At 40.1% G+C, this 25,640-nt stretch overlaps 1 protein-coding gene across 2 annotated transcripts in view; it reads right to left on the bottom strand.

Moving 5' to 3' along the window:
• ST7 (suppression of tumorigenicity 7) overlaps positions 1 to 25,640 on the bottom strand; it is a 136,441-nt gene that overhangs the window by 33,288 nt on the left and 77,513 nt on the right. For both annotated transcript variants that reach the window (XM_005420899.3, XM_031056922.1), the window contains exons 3-8: positions 16,840 to 16,999; positions 13,011 to 13,065; positions 12,303 to 12,418; positions 11,081 to 11,156; positions 9,149 to 9,303; positions 6,063 to 6,160 (exon numbers count right to left, since the gene is read on the bottom strand). In XM_005420899.3, coding sequence (XP_005420956.1) covers positions 6,063 to 6,160; positions 9,149 to 9,303; positions 11,081 to 11,156; positions 12,303 to 12,418; positions 13,011 to 13,065; positions 16,840 to 16,999 — 660 coding nt within the window. The remainder of the gene's footprint in view (positions 1 to 6,062; positions 6,161 to 9,148; positions 9,304 to 11,080; positions 11,157 to 12,302; positions 12,419 to 13,010; positions 13,066 to 16,839; positions 17,000 to 25,640) is intronic.

The raw sequence follows: 25,640 nt of genomic DNA, 5'->3' as shown, positions 1-25,640 counted from the left end.
GAAAAAAAACCTACTTTATTTGCATCACAGATTCACAGAATGTTTCGGCTTAGAAAGGACCTTACAGATCATCTAGAACCCCCCTGCTGAGGGCAGGGATATCTTCTACTAGAAACAACCTGCTCATGAAAATTCATATTAAATACATCTAATTCCTCCTGCAAGTAAAAGTGGCTACTAAGAGGTGGCAAAAGCAGTAGACAGAATTAATTCTTGAAAGAACATCCCAATGTACTTTTTTTCAGAAACTGACATATTTTTAGAAGTGGATTTTTAAGTGAAATAAAGTAAGGAAATTATTTAGGAGCTCAAAAATGAGCTAGGATGATCCAAAAAGATAGAAGACCATAATTAAAGTACTGTACAAGTCTCTGAATACTGACTGATGCAAGATGGGCAAAAAGGAGTCCAGTTACCAGGGCTCCCACCAAGTCCATGTGACTGTATTCTATCTTAATGGAATGACAATGCTAGAAACCTGTAATTTATATGAGAAACATTATTGTCAGTTTAGGTAGTAGTCACCAAATTTTTAGCTTTTGAGAGTTCTGAGCAGAATCACAATCATGACTAAAAGTGAGGGGTCTGAGTCATGTGAAGATAAAGGAAGGGATGAATATCATTAGGGGAATCACAGAAGTCTCCATTTTAAGAGCCCACTGAAATGAGGGATATTCCAACTTGCTGTACCCACTTACCATACCATATGAATCTGTGAACAAACAAACTCTATTTGAATATAGAGACATATGAAAATGTTAAAATCAGCATTTATCACTTGCCATTATTGCAGTGCTTGTGGATCAGAAAAAAGAGTTAACTGAAGACATCAGTCTGTGGTGGAGACTGGCAAATGTCACCATTCACAGGAGTAGCAAAATATATGTAAAAGTATAGTATAGTAAATAACAGTAAAATCTATGAGATAACACTGGTCTCATTGAACCAAGTACCTTTCCTTCAAATTTTAATAAATGGTGCTTGAAACAACTGCTACAGATGTGAATAAAACTAGAATCCCACTCACAACAGAGCAGCCTGCCTAACCTGACTTGTGTAACACAAGCCAAAGAGTCTGACTCACTAATCCTTGCCTCAAGCACAGAAGCATTTGGGAGACACAGACAGCAGCTGTCACACAGAAACTGTGTTGTTAAGTTGCTAGGGACCATAACATCTTTATTAGGAATACTTTATTAGGAATAAGTACTCCCTTTGTTTCACACAACTTGGTAATTCAGGGTGCAGAACACTGCTCTGGCTACATATATGTCTTACTCAAAAAGTAATCAGCAGTGCACTCAAGAATACAGAACTCAACAGAATCTTGAATAGAAATCTTTATTCAAAGCTCAGTAAAAGAAGTTGCCAAGAAAGTATGCTAGATTTGCAGAACTACCATACCAGCAAAAATCATTAATACAACTGATCAGAAGAAGATAAAAACCCAGCCTACCCATATCATTATAATTGATTTAGTGTGGTTGAGTACCCTTTCAAACCCTTCAAGTGACATAACCTCTTAAAACTATTTCAGATGCTTAGGGCAGCCCTACTATTTACAGAACTTTTCATGCAGCCAATGGCTAAGCATGCAGCACTCTTGACAATACAAGCTGCTTAGGTGTCCTCTGTGGCATAAAATACACATTTAGTGACTGCAGGTGAGCACCAAGATGAACACAAAAACACATTCAACTGAAATATCCTCAGCAAGGTTCTCAGAGCTAAATATGTAGAAGCAGACTTCTAGGTCCTTTATTCCGGTCTAAAGAGTAATTTCTCAGCAGATATGACTGATACTAGAAATAAAATACACTTTTCTGACCCTGAAAAAGCGTTTGTCATTCTTTCCTCTCCAGACTTAAGGACAACCTGGAGACCCTCTTCTCTCCTTAAACCTCACTCAATTCTGAACAAAGTTGCTGAGCATAGAGCAAGTTGCAATTCCACTGTCTCAGAAATATGTACTTAATAAGAACACAAAGCAATCTTCGAGGGAGTGCATGCCCATGGGGCAGGAGATAAATACACTCTAGAATGAGTTTCTTTCATCTTCTCTCTGAAGGAGGAAGCAATTAAGAACTTTCACTTGCTTTGTCTACTAGCATACTTTTTGCCTACCACTCTTTTCTTTCATAAACATACATCTCCCTTCAATTAAACCTTGTTTCACCAAATGTTCTCCAGAACAATCCCAAGAAGCTCCAATTAGTTTGACAATTCATTTTCCTGCATGGTACATTTTCATCTGGATACTCTAGTGACCCAGTTAAGAAAAATGACACTGCTGGCCTGCTCCTGAATTCATTGGTGCAGCCACTGATTCAGTCACCCACAAAGCAGAGGGGGAAGCGCCTTTGCATACCCTCCACATCCTCTCTGTTTTCAATCAATGAAAAACATTAGATGCAAACTTAGCACATTCCTGTTTTCTTCCATTGTAATGGCAAGGGATTCTGAAAAGAGCAGATGGAAAGCAGGTGGCACAAAAAGCTACCCTTGCTCATCACCACTACTGGCTTGCAACACTGTCCACAAGGAAGTTTCAACACAAGAGATGCTAAAGATTACACACAGCCACCATTACGGCCTTTTCCCTCTGCACATACTAAATCCTCCATCATTTAGAACAAACTACTTAAAATCCTCCTAACATAATCAGCACAACAAATAAAACAACGAGAACTGTAGACTTTCTCCTCAGGGACAGTAAAAGCAATCTAGTTCCTTCACAGACCATATCATGCTCTGTATAAACAATAATAAAACTAGAATAATTCTGTTGACTACATTGGAGTTATTCCAAAAATACACTAATCAAAATGAGATCACAAGCTAACTCAATATATACAAATAGTGACAGCTGCTGGTTTCTATAGCAAAATATAGTAAATAATTATCATCAGAAATACAAGCAAAAGCAACACCTATGTATGATTCCATTACATGCTTCCATGGAAACTACAGGTTTGTATTTCCCATTAATTCAACTGAATGAATTACATCCAAGCAGCAAAGCCAGCAAAAAAATACTGTCTCAAAATCAATCATAGAAGCAACAGAAATTCCTATCCAGTTTTTTAAAATTAAAGCACCCTTGATTTTAAACAGTTTTTAAAATAAGTTTTTAAAAAAGCCCCTGCTTTTAAAAACCTTCAATATAATATTAAGAAATATGATTTTCCTATCAGCAGTGTATATAACCATAAAATAAAACTCTTATTTAAGTCACCAACAGCTCATTTTCCTTCCATTAAGGTGCTTTAAGTAGGATCTCAGTCTTTTCCTACAAAAAATTCAAGCAAGACGATCTAAGCCATCAGTAATGTCCTCAAGATGGCCTCATATATGCAATAAATTAAACACTCTCAAATATTTTATTTTTTTCGAAGTGGCAAAGACTCACTACATCCCAATCATATTTCCCAGATGGTGTCATGAACCTCTTAACACTTCATTTCCATCATGTTCCATGTCTTGAGAAACCTGTTTTCAATCTTTCAAACACAAACAGGGCCTCCACCCTCTGTTCCCTGATGTTAGATTCAGCCGTCCCCAGCCAACATATTCTTCGTATTCTTGTTAGGATTAATAAATTCATCTCCTTCCTCATCAATCACAAAGAAACCTTCAATGACAGATTCATGTTCTTCAAAACTCTCCATAAGTGTACTATTTATGTCTTCTATGAAGAAATGAAGGATATGCATTCATCAGAAATAAGTAGCTCCAAGCCAGTCTAGGAGAAGCATCTGCAAAGCTGACTTGACCCCAATCTTGCTCCCAGCATACTGGAGCTGTGACCTAGAGTTACTGCTGCTTTAATATTTCATCTAGAGACTTGCTAATTCTCAGCTCTGCTTGCTTAAAAAGAAGAGCTGTAAAGGTATCTAAGTTCTGAGAATTTGGCTCAGCGTCTCTACGTGGAAAAACACAGAAAGCATTGATCTGAGTTGAAACTCCCTAAAATGAAATTCCGTCTTTATACCTCCTTTGTCTCGCATCCAGTCCTTTCATTTTAACAAAAGATTCCTCTTGAAGAGTGTTTTTTATTTTTAAGTGTCTAATGGATGATGACTTTTTCTCCCTGTTATTGCTGCCTCTTGAGATCCATGTTGTACTTAATTTCAACGACTTTCTGTTTTGCTTATAAATTTCAGACAATTTTATCTCTAGTGAAAAATAAGTCCTTCACTAATCAAAGCTCTGTTTCTCGCTTTGCGTAAGAAATCTCGGACTAGACAGACCACCCAAGTCCCCAGACCAAGTGCTCTGCATACACAACCATCCATACATATTGACACCAGCAGAAGAATGCTTCACAGAGTATCTGTTCCCCATAGCCCTATCTACAAATCTCAAAACACATTTAACAGCCCTTAGTAAGCTCCAGAATTTGCCATAATTATGATGTGTGATATTTGAAGGGGAAATTCAAGATTTTATCTTTCTTGTGTATTAATGCCAGAACTTAGAATTCCAATGTCTGTCCCAAAAACATTTCAGTGTTTGTCCCACAGTGCTTGTGTAACAAAATTCATGAAGAATCAGCGGAGCTGGCTGGACTGAAAACAATGTTTTTGAAATCAACGTTCTCCCAGCTGACCAGAAGACTGTTAAAACAGGTCTTCCTTCCTCATCCCTCTTTCTCACACTCCTAGCTGTACAAGGGCTGTTTTTTTGACAAGCTCTTTTTCAACAACTCTGTTTGGGATTCTAGTAGTTCTGGAGATTTAGAGTTGTGTGCCTGAAGAGCCCCAGCAAGAGTCAGAAAACAAAGTTACTCACCACTTGGCATCTGTAGATACTTAGGATGAGAACCTCCATTATGACTGTGAACTCTGCTCAGTGTTTTCAAAAAATGCTTATGAGTGCTCCAGTTTCAAGAGATGTCAAGTCCTGGATTCCAAGCTGGCAAACACACTTGCCCTACTGCCCCTGATGCAAGTGCCTCAGCTCCAGATAAAGTCACTTTCCTTTTTACATTAAAATTCCTACTCACACGTAACAAGAATTTCCCTTTTCACTAGGCAGCTTCCTGGACCATTCATCTGAGCTGCCTAAAGCACACTTTACAGGTGCTTCATTCCAGTCTGGGATTTAATTTTGTGCATTTAAAATTTAACACTTGCATCCCAATTTGCAGAACTATGCATCTTGCTGTACTCATCTCTTCCATTTTTTTGTGGGAGCTGGAATATGAAGTGCAAGAAACAAAGGAAACTGGGAGGTAGTTTTACCATCATTTGCCCAGAGGTGTAGGGCTCCATTCCTCCTTCTGTCACAGATTTGCTACCTCAGGCAATATAGATCATCTCCTCAAAGAACTGTGTTCCTAATCTGCATTGTGGGAATATCACTGAAAGAAATTCTGGGCATTCACTGCTACATTGAAAAACTTGAGCATTTTACATATTTGAAACATGTACATTGCCTAATGTGAACAGCTGCCCCTTCTGCCATCTCCAAAATAGCTACTGTTCGGTGCTTCAAGTCTGTAGCTTTTTAGCTTATAACTACCACTTCTGGCTCCCCTGCCTACAAAGACACAATACAGTCAGCCCCCATCTCAGAGGGGGTTCAGTTAACTACAGATTCTTAACTTGGGGTTTGACTTTCCAGTGATAGGTTTTGCATGAATAATTAACACCCTCAGAGCTGAATAGTGTGACACAAAATGCACAGAGCCAAACTGCAGCTTTGAAGGAGAAAAGAGAATACTGAAGACCTGCTTATGAAGTTAGCAGCATTCACCACATGGCTCAGACAAAAAAATATTGCTAACTTCATGATCAAATAATTAAAGACTGCACTTCATTGCACATGTACCAGGATGGGAAGTTCAGTCTGCATGAGTAACCACCCATCTGCTATTTGATGCTGCTTTCATAACCCTATAAATAAATGATCACATAACTTTGTCTTTATGTACATTACACATACAAAAGAAATACCAGCAGTGCTTACTGAAGCAGGAGTGGCTGATAACTTGGAAGAAAATGTATAATTTCTATACCAAAATTATGTAAACATCACATGCGAAAGAAATCCAAACTCACATCTCTCATCATTTTCACTGCTTCCCTGGTCCTTCCCAGCTTCCTTGCACACATTGCCAGCCTTCTTTTAATATATACTAACACATTGGTGTCCCTTCCTGTATAAGAGGAAAAAGAAACAGCATTGAGATAAAACAAAAGTTCATTTAGTATTCCAACACAAAAGGAAACACAGGGTTTTTTTTCGATTTTTCTTACTCACTACCATCAATGCTTTCACAAGAATTTTAATAAAACGTTACCAAAATCTGAAGATTTAGATGTGGCATAACAGAACTGAAATCTGTGGAAATAATCAAGATATACAGTGGCACAAATAAGTACTATTGGATTGGCCTTGCACTGTGAAATATAAGCAGATCTGAAGGTACAGTTGTGTACATGCTTGTCAAAAAGAAGTATTAAAGCAAATCCTCATCCTCCTAAGAATCTTTCTCTTAATGATTAGAAGAAAAGTATACTCTGAACTATTGGTTTACAGCCTTTATTCATTACCCAATTACCATCTTCAAATTCCTCACACCACTAATTAGGGATGGCAAATTAACATATTTCAGATATGATAGTCCTGTGTGCCAGAAGATTCCCTAACAGCAAGATGACAGAAACTGAACAGCAGTTATAATTATTCTCTTGGAGAATTCTTACTCCTTCCTTCTCATTCGCTTCAAATGTGAATTCTTAAAATGCTTCTGGACCAACAGGAAATGAGTGGACAGATAATAATCTATAAAATTACTGAATCATGAAAATGTAATACACCTGCTACAAATTATCTTTGTGTATAGCATGTTCTCTGTTCAGATTTTAGCCTATTTCTAACATTTTCAAGCCTTTCATAATAAGAACAACATGTGTGCTGAAAACATTCCAAGTACCCACAAATCGTTTTAAAGGTGTGATTAAAATTTTCAATAGATTAAGCAGCAGGTCAAAAGGACTTACTTTAGAGGAAAAAATAAATAAGGAGAGAAGAATTTCTTTAGCTGTATTCTGTATTACCTAATTCCTTATCTCTCTATTGATTCCTATATATTTAATACACAATTTATTAGTTACATCTGTTTCAATATGTTTATGCAATGTGCTATGAGGTATACATTTCAGGTTAAGCTTCTTTTCAGGAGTTTGAGCAGGAATGGTCAAAAGGCATCCACTTACTATGAAATCAAGATATTTTTTCAGGCCAAAATTCTCTGAGGTTACTAATGACTTGGGATGCCTAACATGAGCAACTTTAAAAATAAAACTGTCCTTGCTTTTAATAGGCTATCACCTAAAGAGGGCAAGTTGGGTACTCAAAGTCATCATTTACTCTTTATGGTTTAACAAAATATTTTATGAAGGAGGTGGAACATGTGAAGCAACAGAAACATAGAACAGTATGTTGTGGTTCAAGAGATTACAGTGTATTTCACCTTTAAAAGATGAAATGCCTACTCTTCATCCCAGAATTAACTCTGAAGACCAGAAATGGAATGCAGGACTTCTCAGAACCATGGAACTGCAACACATGTTCCTCCTCCACAGTCCCTCCTCTCCACCTTTGGAAGCCATGCAGAAGAATTCTACCATCAAAAGAATTCTATGTGAAGCCCCTGTGTCCAAGGCAACATCTGAGGCTGGAGATTCCCTAATTTCTGTGGGTGCACACTGACATTTTCAAGGGGAGACTGAGTGCTACGGAACAGTGGGATGATCAGGCCCCTCCCGAAGATACGGTCAGAGCTGGCAGTCACTTTTCAGCCTCCCTGCTCTGTGACAGTGCGCTTAGCTTTGTGATTCAATGGTTACTTCCTCTGCTGCAGTACCGAAGGGTGTCAAATCTGATGATGAGAGAAGCCACCTAGCACACACAGGTTACAGAAATACCATGCTTGTATCTGCCTGCACAAACTTTCCCAGGTTACCTCGGACAAAAACATCGTGACAGTGCTTACTAACCACTTATTGTGTACTTTTCATCGAATTGTTGAACTCAGGATGGATTGAGTGCACAAATTAAGGTTTCACAGATAACTATAAGCCTGTTTGAGCCCAAAAATTGCTTCAAAGGCTCAGCTGCTTTCTATTTTCACTTTCACCAAAAATGAAGAAATCATCCTAAATATGATTTTACAAATAACAAATTATTTAAACACTATCCCCAAGCTTTAGGAAACCTCGGGTTTTCAGGTATAGACTTGCATACACATTTGAAACCAGGGATCACAGACAATTTTACTATGTACAATTTTTATCAGTAATCTTCAAATTAAGGAGGAGAGCCAGAGGCTGTGAAATCAGGTCCTGAGAAACCTGAAGACGCCCAGAAGTATGCTAGTGCTTGTATTTATGTAATTAATTTGTGTTATTTTTGCCTAAGGTATCCATTGTAGTCTAGAAATAACCTTGACTGTTTGCTTTATTATCTTTTTTACTAATTTACTGTCAGTGAATGTATTTTCTTAGATTTAAGGAGTATCTAATAAATAGCACATCAGATAAACCTGCCTATTCAAACTTTTTAGAAAAGTAGTAAAAATCTAGACTTCCAATTAAAGCACTTTATTACTCCATTTTTTAAATTTTATGTTTCTGTGACCTTTCTTAATGAATGCAACTAACTTCCAATGTCCCACTGTCTAATGGGCCTCAATAACTTTTACACAGAACAACACAGTGTAAGCATTTACCCCTAGAGCTGATGGAAAAAAGCAGGCAAAGCATCACTTTACTCCAGTTTCCACCATTCTCTACTGCCTTTTCACAACATGAGCCCAGTTTGCAAAAAGGCGACTTCCTTAAAGGGTGTTCAGCTTTTTCTGAATGTCACATCTCTTTGACTCTGATACCTTTTTTCTTCTGTTAAGTACATGCTTATGCATCTTCTGCCATGACAAAATAAAGGTGCAACTGTAATCTGAGCATTGACATCTCAGCAACATAATCAAGCAAAAATACTAAAACAGAATAGTCAGGCTCTAGGACCACATTCCAGCCAATGTCAAACACTGACTGCATAGTTCTTAGGGGGAAAACAAAAAACCTCCAAACCCCAAATCCAAAGAACACTTTGGAAGTTCTCTCCCTCCTAATAAACTTACTGTGTTGGGCTTCATATTGGGCACCATGGTGCTGCAGCTGCTGGCTGCGCCTGTAACAGCCCTCTCCAGCTTTCAGAGCCTGTTTGAACAGCTTCTCTGCCTCTACAATTGTTGTTGCTTCCTCTTCAGCTAAGAGAATATAAGCAGTAGCACACCTGCAAAAATATCAGAGGAAAAACCATGAGAAAGGTACCTGATGTAAAAACTGAAGACATGCAGACTGGAAAGGATGTACTAAATACAGAGGCAAGGAAATGTTGTCCATGTACTTTTCTGATGAACTATTCCAATGAATAAATATTCTGTCAACAACACGACGACTCTCATTTTTAGGACCTGTATCACTCAGCTCTTGAGTACACCTACTGACAACTGTCCCAGAAAGTAAAGCAGCTGTCTCACTAATCCTACATGCCTAAAACTCCTTCTGGAAATCAAGACTAGTTTTATGCACTACTGTTTTAATATAAACCATATCCCGTACTGTAATGATATGAAAAGAATCAACAGAACTGTAACACTTGCCATATAAAAAGAACAGATTATAAATGTAGTTGTAAAGATAAAACAACAACAACAACAAAGAAAACCCAACCCAGACCAAGCAAAAACCAAAACAGCAACATGCCCTTGCAGCAGAGCTGCACTAGAAGTGTTTCCAGCAGGTTGAGGGAGGTGATCCTTACCCTCTAGTGAGCCCTGATGAGGCCACATGTGGGTGTGCTGTGTCCAGCTCTGGGCTCCCCAGTACAGGGGACATGGACATGCAGAGAGTCCAATGAAGGTGATTAGGGACTGGGACATCTCACATATGAGAAATGTGTGAGAGACCTAGGACTGTTCAGTCTGGGGAAGAAAAGGCTTTGGGGGGAATTTGTCAAAGTTCGTAAATACTGCAGTGGGGGTGCAAAGAGGAAAGTACCAGGCTCCTTTTAGTGGTTCCCAGTGAAAGGATCAGAGGCAATGGGTACAAAAAACCACACAGGATGTTCCCCCTGAATCTCAGAAACACTTTTACTGTAAAGGTGACTGAGGACTGGTACAAGCTGTCCAAGGAAGCTGGCAAGTCTCTCTCCTTGGAGACATTGAAAAGCCTGCTGGACATGTTTCTGTGCAATGCATTGTAGGTGGCCCTGTTTGAAGGGAGAGGTTGCATGCTGACCTCCAGAGATCCCTGTTAACCTCAACCATTCTGTAATTCTGTGAAATGGGAGTAGAACAGGCTTATAGATTGCTTTTCCCTTTTATGCTGCATGTTAAATCATTATACAAGAAGAAAAAATTCTTTCTTTTCTTCTGATGAAACACATGAAGGACTATCTCTAAAACACCAGTTTATGGAATTCTAGAAGCTAGCAATCTAACTTCAGCAACCTAAGGGATTCCTTTATGCATGTTAGCAACAGTTATACAGTTTGCCATACCAGTAAATCGTCACAGCACTGAGTTTATTGTGGGATCTCAAAATGCTTCACTTCTCATTGAAAAAAATAAATAACAGACTCAAGGACCAAAAGTCACAGCAAATTACATCATGTTCTCTCATATTATAAAATGAGTATTTCAGAATGTGTTTATGAGTCTCTTCTTTCTTGCTTCTGTTCTTGATGACTGAGAAATCCAGAAGCGAACTCTCCATCCTGTAAATGCATATTTCATATGCTCATCAGGAGGTAAATTAATTAGCATTTTTCTATGCTGTTCCAAAGCCTGCTGACATCAATGGGAAGACTCCCATTGTCATCACTACCCTAAGGATCTTCTGGGTAGCTAGCACGACATGCAGCTGTGCTGGTTTCCTTCTGTTGCAGGCCTTCCTTTGACAGGCCGGTAATCGTGGTTAAAAATTACTACAGCAAACCCCCGCCTTAAAATATCATCAAATGGATGTTTAAAAGACAGGAAATAAATGTTAATGTTGTTGTCACTCACTCATTCAATTCCAAAGCTTCATGTGCTGCAGAAATTCGGGCTTGAGGGTTTCTCTCTCTCCAGGCTTTTTGCATTACTATTCAATAAACAAAGAAGGAGAAAAAAATATCAGTTATTAAAGGATTAACAAGGAGAATCTACTGCCCTATAACAAAAGAACTTATTGATCTCAGCTTAACACACTACAGAGCACTTAATATAGCTCAGTGATCATTCAAAAAGACACATAACAAACAGGAGCTTTTGTCCCAGATACTCAGTGTTTTTTCTTCGTTCATTTAATTAAACTTTTTTCTAGGAGAAAGTCTGGCTGAGAGATCAGGCTGTCTGCATTGCCAAGTATAGAGGTGACAAGCAGCTACTTCCTCGAGGTGTAGTTGATTCCACAGGGAACAAAACAATAAAGGGATAGTTGGGGTTCTTACTCTAGCTCCTTATTGAGCTGTTGATTTATGTGAATGCTAAGCAGATACAACTTCCAGGCTAATATTACCACCTCATAATTACACCACCGAGTTCAGAAAACAGGACTCATATTTATCATGTGCCAAAAAACCACAATATGCTCTCCTATGTAACTATGCCTTCAAAATGGAGCACCCAACTGTTAGTATCTCTCCTTTCCTAAGAGACAAAGATTTATCTCTTCAGAGGCAAATTCTAATGACTGAAATCATTGTTGTATATTTTTAGTAGAATGAAAGTCTGTATATGGACTTCACAGTACAGGCTTAACGCAACTAAAGCTGCTTATACAAATTCAGTTGTAAATGTGCTGTTCCCCTTTTCTTACAGACCTAACTACATCAGGGAATGAAACATAGGTCTCAAATTTTACATCAGCTCTCTCTCTCTCTTCTGTCAGTGTAGACCAAACGGAACCTGGACAGTGTAACTCAACCTACTGCACTGCAGCTGGAGGCAAATGTATGTTTGAAGCCACTGCAAGAAAGAAGATGAAAGGAACAAGCCTTTACACTTTTAAATGACCTTGAATGACTCCAGCAACACAGCAGAACAACACAGCAACACAAATTAGATTGTTTACATATATAGACACTAGTTCAGACCTAAAATTCTATAAATTCATGATCAAACTTTTGCCTTTTCTTATCTACATGAAAAAGCTGATGTCTCACTGCATTTTTCTTGCATCAGTTTAAATCAGCCATTAATCTATGATTAATCTATTATCAATCCAATCGTTCACAAGGTCTCTTACTAGCATCTGCAGGCCGTAAATGATCTGTGTCACAGGTAAAGAACGTCTGATGGTCCTGTGCTGAAAGATTCATATCATAGTAAGTCAAAGGTTCTCTTCCTGTCACCCATGTGTACCTGCAAACATGCCAACAAGAAGACATTTTGGTTAATGAGGTCAGACTAGGCAAAACAAATCCAGAAAAGAATCCCAGACCTCTGAGATAGGGATAGCCAAGTAAGTTCACCTGGCCAATCTTCTAACCAATATACACTGCATTTCACCATACTGGGATGGAGCAATGGCAGCTGAGCCTAAGCTAATGAGGATGTTGAAAAGTACACACTAGAACCTGGTAACACATATATCCAAACATTAGGACTCGATGAAACCTATATGGAATTCATTAGGTTTTTTGCTATAATGGATTTGAACAGAAATGCTGCATTAACACCAGGTACAACACATTTAGGTAACTCGATCTTTTTTTATGAAGTTGCCAAAAATTGGAGAAATATCAAATATTTGAGAAATAAGAAAGTGCGTCAGCATGAATTCAAATTCCTTTCAATTCAGGAACATTTTATGAATTACAGAAAAACCTGACATGAGTGCATTTATCCACAGTTGATTTTGTTTTTTCATCTCTTAAGTTAGATTAATGGAAAAGTACAGTTAAGCTCCTTAAGGCAGTACTATGCCTGAAAACTGTAATTTTGTAGCACCTACCGATTATATTCAGCTCCTCTGAACAGATTTAAGGGATTTCGCCAGACTTTGCACTCTGTAAGAAGCAGACACACACAGAATGAATCTCTCCCAAATTACAATGGTACTTGAGGTTTATAAAAAACATCAGTTACCATACAATGAGCCTTACCAAATGGCTTGTTTTTTATAGGTGCAAATGCAAAAACCCATCAAGAGCACCAAGATGAAGGTAATCAGACTGCTCTTCCTTTCTTAAATAATAATTTAATTATAAATTAGTGTCAACAAATGCAATCATTCCAGACAAATAACCACTAACAAAGCCCCAAATGCCACATGAAAAGATAATACTGATTAGTTCCAGGACTCACATTTAACATAATGCAGAACTGCAGAGGGATCATACTGAGTTACTGCACTGAAAAAGCAGCAATTAACCCAGTCCCTATGGACTTGTTATTTCTCCAGAAAAACATCACTGTCCAGTTAATGCTGTAAATCACTGTGAATCTCAGCTACAGTTGCCAAATTTAATTCCTCCTTAGTTTGTGAAGTAAAAATCCATGGAAACATCTGCTGATCTTACTTAAGATAGATGCAGATGCTGAAATTGATTGGCAGAGAAAAGTTGATTGTGTTCCAAAGGTTTCAGAATATTAGAAACATTTTATAAATTTCCCTTGGGGGGAAAATCGTGAATTTTTCACACTACAAGAAGTAAGAGATATGGAAATCAACAACGCAATTTAAAGGGAAAATTGAAAAAAATGCTTGAATCAATTTGTTTGTACAGCCTTTGAAACAGTGATGTCTTGATTCTGGTTTTACCTTTAATTTAACACCACATTTATTTTCTTAACTTTCAACCGAGACAATTCACTCCAGTGAAGGTGAGACCAGAATAAACCCCACTATTTGCACAAGGACTCACTGAGAGGCAGGATGTCACTCCACCTCAGGTCTGCTACTGGATGAGCCTTCACATGGGGCTCTGCAAAAACTCACCAGTAGCACTGGCCCTCCAGCATTTCACTAGGTGCTTTCTACTAAAAATGCTAACCAGCATATTTCTCCCTATTAATTTTTCTGACATAATTTCTGAAGACATCAAACCAACAGTTTTCTGGTAGAATATTGAATCAGAGGGGTATCCTTATGGTAACAATATGCCTGTTCCCTTTATGCCTGTTCTGTTAGGACAAGAAGTACTGAACAGCAAGTCAACTCCTCCTCTTTTCTCATGGACACAGCCCCTACATCTGAGTATGGGGCTACAGTGGCACAGACAGAAAGCATTTTGCATAAATTACTCACAGTAACAGAAGGACACCCTCAGCAACACAGAAACTACTCAAGTGGAATAGGAGGGGGCCCTCAGTTTGCTGCCTACCCAGCAAGTGCATGGAGCAGACACAGCAACAGGCAGACTGTAGGGAAGAGTGTATTTGAAGTACCCATTTCAGCAGGCACTAATATTAGAAAGTTCCACTGGTTTACTCAGCACAAGTGCTTGATTGACATTCTGCTGTGCTCTGTAGTGCAGCCAGAGAGTATGGCTATTTGAAAAGCTTCAACCCCACAGTTTTTATATAAAATGACTTTCAAACCATTATAAATATTAAATCAACATCAGACTTCTCAGTTCCAGGTGTCTTGACCTGCTCTGTTGGCAACCAATGAGATTGGGTAACAAATATCTGCTTGCAATGACACTTTTTGTTCATCTTATTTGAATTCAAGTGGTTACACTTCACCCAAAGTATGAAGTATTTTGGAACTTAGCAGGGAAAGCTTAAACTGAGCAACAAGAAGGGGAAGTAAAGAAGGCCTTTTATTGCCACCTGAAGGCACAAATAACAGGCTATCCATACAGACACACTGTCCAGAGACACTGAGAGTCCCAGCTCAGTGTCAGTGCACTGAAAGCAAAGACACCTTGACTATTTCTTTGTATCAGAAAATTCAAGATGTTTGTGTGAACCTTATTAGTCAAAATACTGTGCCTTTGCTTTAAAATGACAGGAGTTATTTTGAGCTGCTGAAGTGTGTCTGAGCCCACTGATGAGTGCACACAGGTGGTTCCAAGCCATCCCACGCTTTCTGCCAGTTCACCTAAATCTAATATCCTGGACCATGCAGTGCTGCTATTCACAGCCTCTCTTCAGATGAGAATGACAACAGCTGAATTTGCTGTGCTACATGGAAACTTCCTTAAGTAGACTTAGTAAATAACAAGGTTTTGTGAAGCCATCTATATTATTTAACATGTAAATTCAGAGCTAATTCTTGTTTGCAGGTTTTCATGCACACTGAGGAGTAGAGATAAAATCTGACAGGTACAGACATAGGGAGCTCAACTGTGGAACAATGTCTTCTCCATAAGTGAATTTTTTTTCTTTTCTTTCACTTTTCTTTACCTGTAAATTCTGATATATTCTAAAAGCCTGCAGATGAAATAAATTTAATAAAATTCTGGTTGATTCTAGGGGCACATCCCTAAGATTATAGCCTGTAAGCCAAGCTAGGACAGAGACACATAAGCTTCGTTTTGCAGATGAGGAACACAAACCCAGATGCTCCTGCCCTGACTTTAACAGTGAGTATCTCTCACTCAAGCCAGAAGCAATAGCATACCAGCATTTTCATCACTCATGGGCTAATTTTTCAAACCCCAGGCAGCTAAGTCACTCAATTAGGGAGACAAGTTTCTCTGTGGCTCTTCCAGTCCACAAATTTCAGTGCTTGAGGGGCTGATTCATTTTAAGCAGGCTGGGACCATCGCCCAGGCACCTGACTCAAAGTGCCTCAGGCCTGAATGACTTAGGGTCACAGCCTTCACTCCTCACACTGAAACTTGAAGGGGATGTGAATGCCTGGAAGCTTGTAAAACTCAGGCCACAGAAGCCTGAATGCATGCCTCCTAAACTGGGGGCCTTTTAAAAAACCCTAACTATGTTAGGACTTGTCCGAAGTCACAAAGCAAATCTGTAGCAGACTCAGGAATGTAACAAGCCCTTAAGCTGTTAAAAGCCACCATGCTTCCACTTACTAAGGTGAAATCCAAATGTTGTTTAGATACTACTTACAAAAAGTAAGTTTTTTTTTTTAAATTTACTGTTTTTATTATCTAAAAAATAAAGTGATGCAAAACCAGATGAACATTTCTAACTTCTTTGTCTGATTATTTTTTTAAATAACTTTGTTATTACTTTAAATGATTTCACTAAAAATACAGCCTGCCTTTAGAATAACAGAATCAGATAATTGGTTGAGTTGGAAGGGACCACAGTGGCTGACCTCATCCAACCTCCCTGCTCAAACAGGGCCATCGCAGAGAACATGGATTCAGACGGTGCTAGAGTATCTCTAGGGAAGGAGACTCCACAGCCTCTCTGGGCAACCTGTTCCAGTGCATGGTCACCTGCACAGCATGGAAGTTCTTCCTCATATTCAGGTGGAACTTCCTGCGCAGCAGGTTCTGCCCGCTGCCTTTTGTCCTGCAGCTCGGCACCACCGAGCTCACCCCTTGGACAGACACGGATGAGGTCCCCTCGCACTGCCTCTTCTCGAGGCTGAACAGGCCCAGCTCTCCCAGCCTTTCCCCGTAAGAGATGCTCCATCCCCTTAATCATCTTTGCAGCCCCTCCGCTGGACAAAGGACACTGCAGAAAAGGCACGGGCAATTTCGCAGGGTTCTCACAACGCGGATAAAACACATGCATTGACCACGCAGCCTGAACAAAACACACCGCGTGAATTCGGAAGGAAGCAATTAGCAGCTACCGAGGAGGCAGCAGTGCCATTTCCCCGGGGCAGCAGGAGCCCGGGCCGGGCCGGCGCCGCTCACCTGAGACGCTCTGGCGGTTCGAGTCCGCGTCCCCGCCCGCGGCGCTGGCGGCGCTGGGCGCGCTGTTGTCCACCCCGCCCAGCAGGGGGCGCAGGCGGCTCACCGAGACCTGCTCGATGAAGGAGGTGCCGTACTTGCGGAAGTACCACCACTCGAAGATCTGCAAGGCACACACACGCCGTCAGGGCCGCCGGCCTCCGCCCCGACTCCAGCCCCCTCCTCCGCCCCGACTCCAGCCCGCTCCTCCGTCCATTCCTCCCCTCAGCGCTGTGCCGCAGCCCGACAAGCGAGGACGCGGCCTCCTCCCCGCGGCCTGCCTGCCCGAGCACACGGAAAATTTAAATGTGACCCAAGTTTCGGTGGAAAAATCCGAAATCTTGTCAACGCAATGTTTGGGTTTTTTTAACCCAAATAACCGCATTAATCTCAAATTATTTCAGCTGTTAGGCCTCTTTCTTTAAATTTACGTCTATAATACAGCTCCCCCCGCAACCCCCCAGTGGGCCCGATGGCAGCCACGCCGATAGGATGGATGCTGCGGCCAGGGGTGAGCCTGCCTCGCCTTGCCTCAACTCCCTGTGCAGTCCAGGGAATGGGAGGAAAAGCAGGCTTGCTTGTTTCCCCAGTACATGCTTCCAAAGAGTTTAATTTAAACTGAATTTGATTTCCAGTGAGTTTAATTAAAAAAAAAAAAAAGTTAAAAATGCCAAACAAACTCCAGGAAGCTGAATCCTATTCCTTTTAGGATTTTTTTCCCCCCTAGCTGAACGGTGTTTTTATTTTGTTTGGCTGACTTGGGCTGACTGCGAATTAATTTTATTTTCAGGCATTTAGTTGAGCTAGCAAATCCGAAAATAATACTATTTACAGAACTCTATTTGGAAAATAATTTCACAGCCTTGTAATTGAAATTATACACATAAACATGTATCTGTGGTATTTTCACAAAAAAAATATATTACTCAGTAAGAATACACATATTTCAGGAAACCACATAAACCTGGAAATGAAGAATAATTCATATAAATATGGAAAAGGTTTAGACTGTAAAAATTGTAAAGAAACACATGCTTATAATGAATAGATAAGTTGCACTTGAATCATCACCCAAACATCTACACAGCACAAGAAACAAAAGCAAATCTAAGGAGTTTTGAGAAATTTGGCAGGATTTTGCGATAGTGATTGCACTAAAAATTGGGAATGAACAGTTTCTGCCCCTCCATTTTCCTCAGTATCTCCATGTTTTACACCAGTCCTGAAAGCTTTGATAAAATCTCTTCCTACTAGGCACAAACAACAATACGGGAAAGGATTGTGTTCACATCTTTGTCACCATCAGCGTGCTGTTGGGCAGGTTTTGCTGGGTCAGTCAATAGACAGCAGGCTCTGGAAGGCCTCTTTGGGGTCTGCCTGCTCCAGAAAAGTTCAGGCCAGGCTTCACATACTTCCTTCTTCAATTTTTTTTTATTTTTACGTTCTCTTGACGTCTTTATATAGTTGAAATTAATTCTGTCTCCATGAGATTGGATTGTCTGTAGACAAGACATACTTTTTACCCCACCCCCTTTTTTAAAGAAGTGGGAGACAAACTTTCTGACATAGAAGGAAAATGTTCCTCTCCAAAAGATGCTCCCAATACATTCTGCACTGAGGCTTCTCCTGGATTTAAATGTGTTGTTAAAGCATCTAGAGCATTAATGGGGAAGGACTCTATCTGCACAGGAGTGAAAGGGAATGAATGTGTGAATATGTGAACTTGTCTCAAGGGTGGCTACTTGAGATGAGTTCACACAAGATTGTGTGGCAGCTCTGGAGATCACTTCCCAAAATAATGTAATGGCATTTCTGGGAGACATCAACAAGAAAGAGTGGAGCAGTCTGATGGGAAGAAGACAGAAGGACTATGTGAACACATAGCATTTGAGAAGATAAACACATGGTCACAGAGAAACCAGAGCATTAACATATTCAGATCTTTGTGAATTCCTTCCCACCCAAGTCACCAAAAACCCACACAACCTGGACAGTTCCTCCTTACACAGAGTCTGAGGTGCATTTGTCACTGTTCTGGTTCCACTGGCATGTGCCTGCAGCAGCAGCCAGGTGGGAATGCCAAGTGCCAAGGAGAGAATGCTGATGCAGTGTCACTGAACACTTGTTCCACACTGCTGATAGGCTTCCCCTGGCACACATCTCTGCCTCTGAATGCTAGAGATGGTGGACAGGGAACTGGCACACATGTGTCAGCTTTGCTTTTAGCTGTTCTCATGCTCTTAGGCACACCACACTTTTTAAAGGGGTTAAAGTTCATATCTTATGATTTAAGAGAGCATCACAAACGTGGCTGACTGTAAGAGAAAGGCTACATCGTAAGATACAGTCATAGATCTGCTGTGAACATGTTTCTGTTCTGTCTTTGAAAACCTTGGAACAAAGCAAGGCACAAAAGCCACAGTTCTACCTGTCCAAAGCCTCAGAGGGAGAGTGTGCTAGGAATGAAGGATTATAGTCTTGCACTGAGGCAAGGGACACTCAGGAAGAATTTCACTATAGCCTAAGTCAGGGACTCAGGTACAGCTGATAGAGTGGCTGTGTGAAACTCAGACCATATCTAACAAGTTTTTTACTTTCTCTAAGAGAGGAAATAAAAAACGTTTTGCAAAATGTGCTAATAAATTCCTGCTCATTAGTTCAGTCATGATCAGCTTTTAGATGAGGTCAGTAAAACCCAGAGAGGGAGTGAGCAGCACAAAAGCACACTTGAGCCCATTTGTCCTGCACAAATGTATACCAGCTGGGAAGCTGTCACACTGAATTTCAATGAAACTGAGGGGACAATCACAAAGAACGTACATATACATAAGTGTAGTCTCGGCTACAGTTCAGCTGAGTGACAGAAACTTGCTCAAACATGTGACACAGCTGTAAGTCTGCCTCCTTAGACTTAAAAATACATTAATTATTTTTAAAAATGGCATTAAAGCTCATAAATTGTTTAAGGCAGCTTTGAAAAATATTTGCTATGTTGAGGGAATCCAATGCCAGGAAACATCAGCCAGATCTCAATCCATACCGTCTCTCAGAAATTAAAGCCATAAATCATCATCATCATCATCATCATCACAAGCCTTTGCTTGGAGTGAATTGTTCAGCATGTATGAAGAGGTAAAATCAGTAATTTGGTACTTAAGTCAAAACAATAAATTATTTTTAGAGAATTTTTGCATCTTAGCATCACCTGGTTTGAAACCTGATTTCTATAAATCAAATTTGACTTCTAACTGCATCACATCATGTAGTTTGAAAGCCATGTGAAGTCAACATGTCAATCTTTTAACAGTTCAGCAGATGCGAGATCATCTGATAGACTAAATTACTATAAGGATTAATTACTCACTGACAGAGATCTGGAGTAGAGAGGAAATTTATCAGAAAGGTAATTTCTGCACCACCTCTGAAAGAAAAAGCCACCTCATTTCTGTCATATACATACAGTGGGACGGGAGCTCATCTTCAGAGCTCTCCCCTTCACAGCAGTGGCAAACTTCTTGGGGATCTTTCTAGTTGGTGCTTTCAAATTGAAACAGGGTTAAACATCTCCAAACTCTCAAGGGATTTTTGGGACCATAATGTTCCCAAGGGCCAAGTTAAAACCCTGTTCTGAACATTTCCAGCTTTGTGCATTAAGAAGTGCAATTTAGAATTTTTATTTTTTAATCTGGTATAGGTATTGCTTAATGTGAGAGTACTTGATTTTGGAAACGTTGTCTTCTTAATGCACTTCTCTTCCCTTGTGCAATGAAAATGTTATAGTCATCCTCTTTCTTATCTCTGCTCTCACATACAAACAATCCCAGATAATTTTATTTAGCTCTGTAGCAACGAATCTATTTCCACATCACTTGGCTATCAGATCTGATCTTCCTGCAGTTTTTCAGAACAGATACTCCATTATATATGCATCAATTCACAAGGGATGGTTTTGGTGGTGGTTCTCACTGGACCAAGGAGCAGTGTCTGTCCATGATTTGAATTATGCTTTTCTCTTTCTCATATCTGAGACAGGCATCGTCTCTTAGACATCCCCTCCTAGTGTACGTGTATGGAGTCTTCAACAGAAGCACTAAAGGATTTAATTTGCCAGCAACTTCCACAGCTCAGATTTCTCTTTCAGCCTTGCAATAAGACTTTCAGGTCTCAGATGGCTAGATCTGGAGTACTCTTTAACCAATCTAATGGATTTCAAGGAAACTTACTCTCTGGAGGAACCGCATAGTGCTAGCAAGACTTGATTCCATGGTTAAGCCTATTTTATAAATAAAAGGGACCACAACACAGGTTTGGCTCAAATAATCCATGCTGTTTGTTTGCTGGCACACTACCTGGCCTGTGTCAACTCTCCCAGGCAATGACTGCAAATGTTCCAGGTGTATTACAGCCCAGGGGCTGATTCCAGTAGACACTATGGAAAAGGTCATCCATGTTTTGGAAAGCAAGAGTGTTTATCCATATGAGTAAGACTATACAATGCTACTTGCCTTCCAACAAAGCAAGCTGCTGGTCTGTTTTATTTAGCTGTTAGGGGTAGCCAGTGGCTCCTGATCCTCCAGTCCTGCCCATCTTGGATCTAGGAAAACAGCATGCCTCTGACCATGCTGAGTGTCCTTGATGACAGCCTTGAAGGATAAGCACCCCCTTTCCTTCTAAATTAAATACACCTACTCAGCATCCTCCTAGACTCTGCTCCTGGTTACTGAACCTCCATTTGTCTTATCTCAAAGAGTTAGCAGGAGAACATACCTGCAGTGCTAGTGAGCAGCGTATTCAGAATTAATAGCTATTTACTTCATCCACCTCTGGAAATACAGAAACTCAAAAGAAAATAACATATTGCCTGGATTAAGTGTGTTACATCTCTCAACACTGTGTAGACCCCACCTAGTTATGATAGCATTTTCTTGTCTGTGGACTGGGTTACAGCCTGCCTTCCAATAGACCCTTCCTCTCTCATCTGCTCCTTGGCAAGTGTTTCCAGTTTCTTAGGAACTCCCTACAATGACTCTGCCCTTCCTGACCTTGAGCCTTCTCTGAGCAGTACAGAAACTTTGAACAGTTACCATGTATTGCTTTTCAGCCCTCAAAGACTGTCCCTGCACAACTGTCAGACTTTCCCAGAGCCTGTGGCAGCACCCAGAACTCAGCCACCTTTCTGGCTCTCTGCTGCAGACTACACAAAGGTAGTGAAACAATGAGTAGCTACAGAAAATAAGTCCTGTGTTACTCGGGTTCTCTCTCAGACTTCCTGTACTGGTACCATTGGTTACAAAAGGCTGTCACTCTGACAGCCTGCTATGTACTTGGGTAGCAGCAAACAGCCTAGCTGCTCAGTGCTAGGCAGTGTCCAGACTCATGCTCTACCTCTGTAGGCTGGCTTTCTAATTCTTGCATCTGAAAGACCTGGTATTTACTCATTGCAGAATGTTTTTTCATTGTGTAGCAGAAGACACTACTCTCCCAAGCTCAGAAGTAGAATAATGAGGAATTCTTGTGGAGATTTAAGTCTGAGGTTCGCTTCTACCTGTGCTTTGTTAGAACTGAGACTCTATCAGTTTGCGGTGCGAGTGCCTCACATGCTTGCTGAGCAACTTTAGTGATAACTGTATGTTAAATATCTGGCTTTATTTAGAAATCTCAGTGGCATTTGCATAGTTCTAGTTCACAGCATTTACTGGATGTCAGGTGTGTTTTGTGACAGTTTTATTACCCTGTGGAAAACCTCAACCACCCAGACATTGAATACAATGCAGCTCATTGTATTCTGTGGGACAGCACACTGTATTTTACTGGATCAACAGTAACTGTGGTGGAACCAAGTTTCCAATACAGTATTTCTAATGCAACTGTGGACTAAATCTTCTTATTTTTGATGCTTCCAACAGCGTGTGGATGAAGTGAATATATGCCAAATTGTTAATTTTTAACTATGTGCTGTAGTCAAGTAATTGTTAAGGAAAATGCTTGAGATAGAAAAGTATTTTCTGCACAGTTCTGACTTATAAGAAAAAAGGTCTGAAATCCTTGCTTCAATTAAGTCACATTGCCTGCAGTGAGGCCAGAATTTTACCTAAAGAATTAAAACAAAGTATGAGACAAAATAAGAGAGGAGTGTAGTGTTTTGCAAAGGAGTAATGTAGTATTCAATTGCCCAAAACTGAACTTTGCAGTCATTGTTTCATGACCCAAACATGAGTTAGGAAAAGCAATCACTTTCCCATCAGTTACCACACTTCTGAAATGATGGAATTTTCCATTGTTTCATAACCTGTGGTGCTGTGATTTCTCCTTCTGATTAGGAACTGGAGCCAACTGATAATAGAAAGAAATCTGACAGCCCATATGGTGGAAAATTCCAAGCAATAATAGTACATCTAGCCTAAAAAGTACCCCAGTGATGTAGATTTGACAAGAGAATGTTTATTTTATATAAGAACTTCACTTTATACCATTAACAGGACTAAGAATCCTCTAGAACTGATGATGCTGTGTAGTCTGATGTGTGTGGCAATGTGGGCAATTCACCATGTTACTGGTCATGGTAAACAGCATGTAAAACTGGGCCACTGGTAAACAGCAAGATTAAGAAATATTTAATCTGAAGCACACTTGGGCTAATGACAAGCTAGCACTACCTCACTAGAACTTAATCAGCTATCTTTTCTGATGTGTGATCTGGTCAACTTGCACTTTCTTCTTTCCATGACCACATCTGCTTTGTTCTTTTGCCATTATCAAATCTACAGAAAACATGTTCCTCTCAGCACAGACAGTGGTCCCCACAATCTAAGGTTCGTGGCTGTTACCTGTCTGGCCTATATACATTTTTCACATTTAGGAAGGTGCCATATGAACAGCAAACAACTGGTGGCAGTAGTCCAGACACAAAAAAGAAACAAAAAAAAAAAGGCTTTCAGTCTGATTTCTGTGTCTACACCTCCATCACCTCACTGTTTCTTCAACTTGTTCATAATGGACTTTCTCAAGTAATACTAAGTGATTTCTTTTGATTAAGGCTCAATCTGATTTTTTTGTGGAAGGTTTCTATTGGTGTCCTTGTGCCCCTTCTCCATATCATAGTCTTAAGTACTTCTTGCCACTTCCTTCTTGTACTTCCCATCAAAACAGAGCACTTAGAAATGTCTTGCTCACAAGTTGCCTGCTGAGCTCATTCCTCAGAAATTACCTTCAAGAGTACAGTATAAAATGTACCCACATTTGCAATGATGAATTTAGTTCCACATAAATTAGTCACTCTTCAAAGTTTTTATTCCTGTTTGATTCTGTAATGTAATTCAATAGGGCAAAAAATAAACTGTCTTTGTCTTGCCACCTCCTCCTGCTGTCTTCGCCCTGTAGCAACAAATATGGAACCATGTCTTTGAAACCCATGTTATTTCTCTCAATCCTTCTCATCTTGGTGGTGGCACGCAGCATTTTCTTGTTTCTGAGTGACAGTGCTGCGTCTAACTTAATTTTCCTCCTGTGCATTTGACTGAGTTCTGCTGAACTGAATCCAAGTCTTACAGGTCTGGCTCTTGTTCATATTCTGAAAGTTCTGTTGATCTCTCTGGAGCTCTGTAGAGTGCTTTGGGGCTCAATCCATACCAGACTGATGAATGCCCAAGGTGCAAACATTAGGTAATTGCCTTCCACTATGAGGAAACTCAGAGCAAGGCACAGCAGCAGTGCACCTGCTGCTTAATACCTGAAATCATCTAAGTGATGAGAGTCTCACAGGCATTTAAGCAGTCAAGGACGCCATTTGTTTATCTACATAGGCTACAGGCAATGTGGAAGTGAGAGATGTGGATTTCCTAAACCAAACTGATAGTATTCACTTAGGATCCTAGCTGCTTTCAGGTTTCTCTGAGATTAGTAGATCTGGGGTGAACCAGCCTCTAGACATGTTTCTCTCGCTCCTCTTTCCACTTACCACTACAACAGCTGACACTTGGTCTCATTGGTCCCCAGTTACATGCCTAGTTTGGTGTGGTGAGGGACGGTCTACAGCTTGTATCCAGCAGATTTTAAAAGTGTACAACTTGAACAAACAAGACTAAAACAAAGGCAACCATTCCCTGAGGAGGGGAAGTGGAGAGGGAGAGGCTGATCACTTCTTCTGGCTATCTAGAGACAGGTCACATGGGAATGGTTCAAAGCTGTGATGGGAGGATAAGACTGAACATTAGGAAGAATATCTTCACTGAGAAAGTGGTCAAACACAGGAACAGGATTCCTTGACAGGTGGTGGATGCCCCAAGCCTGTCAGTGCTTAAGAGGCATTTGCAGAATGCCCTCAATAACATGTTTTAACTTTTGGTCAGCCCTGAAGTCATCAGGCAGCTGGACTAGAGGATCATTCTGATCTGTTCTGTGTTATGCTATACTGTTCATTTATATTAGCAGTAAGCCAACTCTCAGCACTGAGGAAACAAAAAGAGACCACATACACATATGTACACCCTGTTAATTCCTACATTTTTAATTTCCATTTGTTTCTATGAAGATATTTAATAAAATTCAGAGAAAATGCTCTGCTTTGGACTCCTGCATTATGATCGTATTATGATTCACTCCACTGCATCAATTTGCATAAAGAAGCCCTCAAGAATTACATATGGGAGGAGGGTTTTTAATGTGGTTTAAAACCACAGACATTTAAGCAAATAGGCAGCTATGTACTGGGAAAGATTCTAGAAGTGAAGATCTGAAATAATTATCCCTTGGAATCCTGGCACCAG

The sequence above is a fragment of the Geospiza fortis genome, unplaced genomic scaffold (assembly GCF_000277835.1).
Source record: "Geospiza fortis unplaced genomic scaffold, GeoFor_1.0 scaffold195, whole genome shotgun sequence".
In the NCBI taxonomy this organism is placed as follows: Eukaryota; Metazoa; Chordata; class Aves; order Passeriformes; family Thraupidae; genus Geospiza; species Geospiza fortis.
The sequence above is the reverse complement of the archived record's forward strand: the minus strand, read 5'-3'. Positions and strand labels throughout refer to the sequence as shown.